Source organism: Apaloderma vittatum, unplaced genomic scaffold (assembly GCF_000703405.1).
Source record: "Apaloderma vittatum isolate BGI_N311 unplaced genomic scaffold, ASM70340v1 scaffold3655, whole genome shotgun sequence".
Classification (NCBI taxonomy): domain Eukaryota; kingdom Metazoa; phylum Chordata; class Aves; order Trogoniformes; family Trogonidae; genus Apaloderma; species Apaloderma vittatum.
In genome coordinates this window covers 76,379-82,894 of record NW_009717517.1, presented here as the reverse complement: position 1 = coordinate 82,894, position 6,516 = coordinate 76,379, and the positions used below count along the sequence as shown (strand labels likewise).

The following is a 6,516-nucleotide window of genomic DNA, read 5'->3' as shown; positions in this document are numbered from 1 at the left end:
CAGGAATGTTGAGCGAGACACCAGTTCTCTGTAAGCATTCAGGACTTGTAACACCTAAATATTGCAGGAGCTCATCAAGAGCATCTTCTTCATCCCTAATTGTATCCCATGTTGGCACAGTGTCCCTAAATTTCCTTTTTACTTGGAGTGTAATTCCATCCCTTGCAGATACATCCTCCACATGCTCGAAAGATGAAAGAGCATCTTCTGGTTTATCTTGCTGAGATAACGAAAGTGCAAAAGACGTTTGTTGGGAAGTTCCACATAAAGATGATGGTCCATACAAAATAGCTGAATCCCACGAGTATTTGCCAGACAGATCACGCACGATAATTCTAACATTTGAATTAGCAGATGCAAGTCCAGCAGACAGTCCTCCCCCAGGCATGTCATCTTCTGCTTGGATTTGTATGCAAGACACCAGGGAAGTATTGTTTAACACAAAGAATTGAAGGTTCGGGTTCTCAAAAAGTTCAGGAGAAAGTTCAGGACTTTCACTGTATGGATTGTCGTTGTTTTCACACACTTGACTCGTCAGCATAGCAGGGCCTCCGCTCATCGGGTAGTGGCCTAAGTGGTTGACTAGATGTGTTATCACAGTACGAGCAGCAACAGAAATTAATCCTTGTTGCATGTGTGTTTTCACTGCGAGAGAAAGAACACAGGTTTTAAGAGTTTGGAAAACAACACTGGGATTATGTACTTCTTTTGGTCTCCTTCCTGAGTTTTAAACAGAGGCTGAGCACTGCAAGGTTAGGATACATCCAGCTCAGTAATGAAAACTATGTAATTTGATGAACACTGGTCTCACATACAAATAGCATGAAAAATTGTAAGATAGTTTAAAGAAGCATTTTCATTATTTTACAGCCTACCACACCTTTACCACTGCTTTATAGTCAGCATGGTTCTTCTAAAATACACAGCCTCTTAATCCAGTGAGAAGAAATCTTAAATCGCTGATGAAGCAGAGATCATAATTGTGTTGTAAGAATTCTATTTCCAAGTGCAATGGATTTTTATATTTATCCACATCATTATATTGCGAAAAACAAGGGAACATAGATGCACAAAACCTCTAATCCATCTTAATTTCCCCAGGGAGCATATAGCTGTAGGTTAGGTTGAGAATAATACAGGATGATTTTAAAATACCAAATAAAAACTCAAGCCATCTATACTGAACACAATAGGAAAATTTTCAAAAAGCAAATCTCATGCTCCAATTGCATTTTAAGGAGTTTCAGGATAGAAAGACTTGGAGGGAGAAAGATAAGTTAATTGTGCCTATCTTATGTGAAACAAATCTTACGAGATGCACCACTATCTCAGTATGGTTTTGCCGTCCCCTTTTTTGTTGCATATCTTCCACTTACATGCAAATTCACAAAAGGAACATAATGTTTATACAACACCCTGCTAACCCAGTGCTTTATTGTTATTGGATTCTTCTATCTATTTCACTTTTCTACCAAATCCATGAAGTACAGAGCTGGTCAACGCGACTCTGTCAGGCTCAGGGGACCCACTGAAGAGCCCCCCCCCGCCGAAGTATTACACTGCAGAAGACCACAGGTGGAAAACAGGATCAATACGGCAAAGCTCGTATTTCTTCAGCCTCTCTCTTGTAAGAGTACCTGGACACTCTGAATTTGGGATTTACAACGGGAAGATTAATCACGACTGTATACCTCAGGATTGCATAATTTATTTTAAACTATATTAAGTGTTGAAAACTGCTGCAAACATCTCCCACCTTTCTCACCTGAAATCCATCAAACCAGAATGTTCCAAACCATGTTACCTTTTCATTCAGTGCTTACTGATAAAATATAACTCTTGGACATGTAAGCATGGTATCATTAACTCATCTCCCTTTATATTTACATAGCAGAAAAACTGATGTTTAATAAACACTTCTTTTTGCAGTTTAAGGTGTCTTAATCGGTTTAATTGGAAAAATATAGGCAAATTTATAATGCACACTGACTGTCATGACAAATTTTTCGTTTCTGAAGCACTGGATGCATTCAGCATCTGCAAAAATAAACAATTAGTATATATTTGCCTTTTTTTTTTTTTCTCCACGAGGATTGGGTAAAGCATGTAAGAGATGTTTGGGATTCTGTCTCTTCTCTACCTTTAGGAAGTGCTTAGATCTGAACTGCAAAAAGAGAAACACTTCATGCAGTCAATAGCTGGGAAAAATCAACTAGTTGGCAAAATCAACTTAATTGTTACATTATTCTGAAACTCAGATAAACCCAAATATTTTGATGAATTAAGGCTTTGAAAACCAAAATACAAAAATTAGATACTACATTTTTATTACCTATAAACTTCTTGAGGTTTAAAATTCACAAACAAAAATTCAATAAAGCGGAATTAAATGTTCAGATATTGATAGCATACAAAGAAATTAAGTTACAGTGCCATCTGCTGAAATGTAAGAAGGAACTGTAAGCAAGTTTACACAAGACAAAGAGAAAATAAGTTGGATGTTTGAAGAATAAGTGCTTAGCACTTGGCACTGCACAGATAAATAAATAAGGTAACACTCTTCTTAGGTTCCTAAGAGCCAAGACATGGGAGCTTCCCAGCTACTGGAAGTCTCACCCTGCATAAGTTAAATGCCTTTGGTTAAGTTCTGTTGAAAAACATGAAAAAAATGAGAGGGATTTGTTAGGACAGAAGGTTTTATTTACTACTGTTTTGTGGCAAACCCTGAAGATTTCAAACCTGATGATGGTTGTATCGTGCCTGTGTGTATGAACTTACTCCTTCAGGAGCCTAAGGGATATATGGAAAAGAAAGATAATATGGTGGTATAAAGAGCAGAACTTCAAATATAAATTTGGAAGGTCCATTCCTTGTCCTACCACAGTCCATCTCAGAAAATTTGGCTCTTGAATTAAAACAAACAAAAAAAACCCCGGGGTATATATTTGTCATTTCCTCTTCTACAAAAACAGTGAGAACAGTACTTCTCAGCAAGTCTTCTCTAAAAATGTAGTACTGTAGATCTAAAAAAACTTAAATCAGAAGTATTAGGAGAAGCATATTGAAAAATAAACTGTAAGATATAACTTGTTACGTCAAAATGAAATAAAGGAATCTTGAAACGTTTTTGCCACATAGCAAAATAGATGTCGGTGATGGTTTCCCTTAGCAAAAAAAAAAATCCTCAAACTTTTGAAAATATGAGAATTTTTGAAAATATGCTTTTTGAAAACGTGAGAATTTGAAATGAAATTCACAACTTCAAGGATACATACGAATAATTTGTTCCTAGAAGCACTTCTCAGTCAGGAACAACTGGACAGTCAATATATTAGAACTCTTAAAATGAGTGTCAAAATCACGCTCTTTGTTTCTGGAGGGCACATCAAAATACGCAATAACACAAGTCACCACAGCTTTACCACAAATTCTAGTAAGCCGTATCATTACACATTAAAGCAATCTAGCAGACGGCTTTGCCACCCTGTCTTCCTGAATGAACACCTCTCTCCTCTCTTTACAACGGTACAGTCTTTTGCTTGGGCAGTGTAATTTATATGTGCGCATGATCACCTGGTAATTTGCTAGAAGCATGTTTTATTGGCTATTTTTCTCAATCCCTAGAAATTAACTTGTTCATGGAAAGGTTGGAGGTCCATCACCACTAATCTGTATCAGTGGTAGGAATGGAGTTTTCCTGAATTTACTTAGATGTGTTTCTAACTCTTGAATTCAACTTTGGCTGAACAGCTTCTAAACAACTACAGTTACATAGTAGAAGGAAAAAGTAATGACTGAGGGTGGAATTTCTCTCTGCTCACCCTTTTAGCTATCTAAAGAATGACGCACCTGTACAGACTGATTCATCTCAGTTAGAAGCCCAAATTGGACAAATGGGATGCATCAGTCCCTGGAAACTCTTCTCTCTCCATTATGTTTAGAGGGAGAGTTCAGTTTAGCTCAGCCACCTGTACTTTATATTAGCTTAAGGAAGTCTCACTTCTTTCTAATTTTAAGCTTTAGGTATAAAAAGATGCAGTTATTGAGAACTCATCTCTAGCATATCTCTCACAAAACAAAGTATGCTTCCCTGGATGCACTACGTATAAAGTATTTTTTAAAAAGTGTACTTTGTCTCCTTGTTTGTCTTTACTAAAGAGGCAAACAGCAAAGCCTTAAAAGTACTTTATATCGCTAGTTTTTTAACAAAAACTAAGCCTAAACATCAGATGGAGGATAGTTTTTCTTCCTTCCATATAAACTCTATATGCAGAAGAGTTTTAAACACGTTTGGAGAAACATGACAAATGGGGGAAACTCTATGTAATCAATAACTGATAGATCACTCTACCTATGCAATGCAACTCCTACTTTCCAAACACAACTATCTCTAGCAGATCTGTGATTTATGAAGAACAGGTTTCAAAATGTGTTTGCTTATAATTGCAAAAAAGTTCCCATAAAATATTACTTCCTTACAATTAGACTCTCTTGAATACTCTGATTTTGCTGTCTATTTACATTAGCAGATGTATAGCACTTTTTGTTTAATGCTACCTATTTTCATGTTATCAGTCTCCCTGTCACAAATCCCTCCATTTTATTTTTTTCGAAATGTTTGCACCATTTAATATAAACAAAAAGGTTTTTAGGGAGAGGTTCCAGTTCAGTTCTCCCTTACACATGTTTCTGGTCCTGTAATGACAGCTAAAAGATCAGAAGCAGGCAAGCAGGTCACGGCACAATGCAGTCCAAGTTATCTTTTGCACATCTAAACTGTTGTACAGGGAATGGCTGTAACAGCACACTATCCTTGGAGAAAGCATACCTCTGTCAGTGTGACTCTGAGTCCAGGCTAGTTAGACGTGCTTAATTAGCACAGGCAGCACTCCTGTGTCTGTGCTGTAGCTAGAGGAAGCTGTTTTTGATCCCAGCTAGAGGAACAGTTCATCAACCTTCATACAGAGAAGCCCTGTGATTCCTTGGAGGTACGAAAGCACCATGGACTTGCTGTTTACAAGTCCTGATGATGCAAGAATAGTTTCCTACTGATGTTTTTATTGCCAGCTGCTAAAATTTTGTTCTGGCTTAAATACAACACTTTTAACATACCTAACACTTAACTTCAAAATTATTCTTTGTGTATCTTATATTGCAATCTGCCACTTTATCTGAAACCTACAGAAAGTAGGACAAGGACTATTTCACCAATAATCGTAAGTATAGCAGATTCCTCATGAGAGATAATACCTGCAAAGTTACTGAAACAGAGGGGCTGTCTTCTCTCCCTACATTGCCAGTTTCCAGAGGATTTAACAAATCTCTGCTGTGCCATTTGTTGCAGGGCTTGCTCTAGCCTCTCTAACACATCCTGTCCCCACTACACAGCTGCATCCCCTCAAGTCCCATAGCTTCATGGTCTCATAGCACATAACACTGTGGCTAAAACGTCCATAAAACCTGTGAAGGATCTGACCTTGAGCAATAGGAGGGGTAAGAGGGTATGTCAGTCACATCTATTAAACTGATCGAAGGCACCCTGCCTTAAGGATTCTGGCGTTTCAGTACTTTCAGCTTTGCTTGCGACAGAAGGAAAGAATCTAGCAATCCCCACCTTGTCCTTCGTAGAACTTCTCTGCTTTCCCTCCAATTGCCATCTGGCCCAGTTCCACTCCTTCAAAAAAGATACCATGATAGCACTTTCACTCTGCTAAAAAAGAGGTTGACACATTGGCCTAGAGCTCTGCTGCTCGCTTGCGCTAATTGACCCCCTGTCTTGACTGAGTCCCAGACTGGTTGTTATCCACTAACTTTACTCCTCTTGCTCCTCCAATACTGCCAGGAAGAACAGATGCTGTGCGATCAGTTCAGCACTGCCAACTTTATTCTCTGCCTGGCAATGTGGACTAGAAGTGCCAAGGGTTGCAAGACCAGGATTGCATTATAATGCTCTAGTTTGCCAATTAAATTTCACGGTCTGACTTAAAATTCCAGAGCCCTGTTAAACTTTAAAAACATGTGGGGCTTCCTTAATTTATCTGGAGAGATAAAGGGAACATCTGAAACTACTTTTATTTAGAAATTTAACAAGAAATCATAAAAGAACAGATCACATGCAGAAATGCAAGCTGAAGATATTGATGCTAAGGCTTTGTGCAACTACATTCATTTAAAGAGAAATCTATTCAGGGTTGTCTTTTCAGATTGTCAGATTAAACAAGCCACGCGGCATTTGCTGCTAACCCATAATTACAGATTATTATAGAATACAAAAGATGCCAGGCATAAAAAGCTACTACAATTCACTACACTGTAATAGAACATGCAGTGGAAGTTAATTTTGGCAAATGCTTTAAATATTAGCTTTACATAATATGTATAGGTGAGACTGTAATTAGGACAGAATGAATCCTTCGAAGCGTCTTTCATTCTGACCCAGCAGATGATTACTTTTTACTAATAAGACCACAGCCATTTGACAAAAAGCCAACTATAGTACCTTGCTTCATTCTTCAG

General features: G+C 37.8%; 1 protein-coding gene across 1 annotated transcript in view; it reads right to left on the bottom strand.

The window, feature by feature from the left end:
- RALGAPA1 (Ral GTPase activating protein, alpha subunit 1 (catalytic)) overlaps positions 1-6,516 on the bottom strand; it is a gene marked incomplete at its 5' end in the record, with an annotated part of 127,758 nt that overhangs the window by 44,951 nt on the left and 76,291 nt on the right. Inside the window, 1 exon segment of the mRNA XM_009869913.1 lies at positions 2-645. Within this exon segment, the coding sequence (XP_009868215.1) occupies positions 2-645 (644 nt within the window).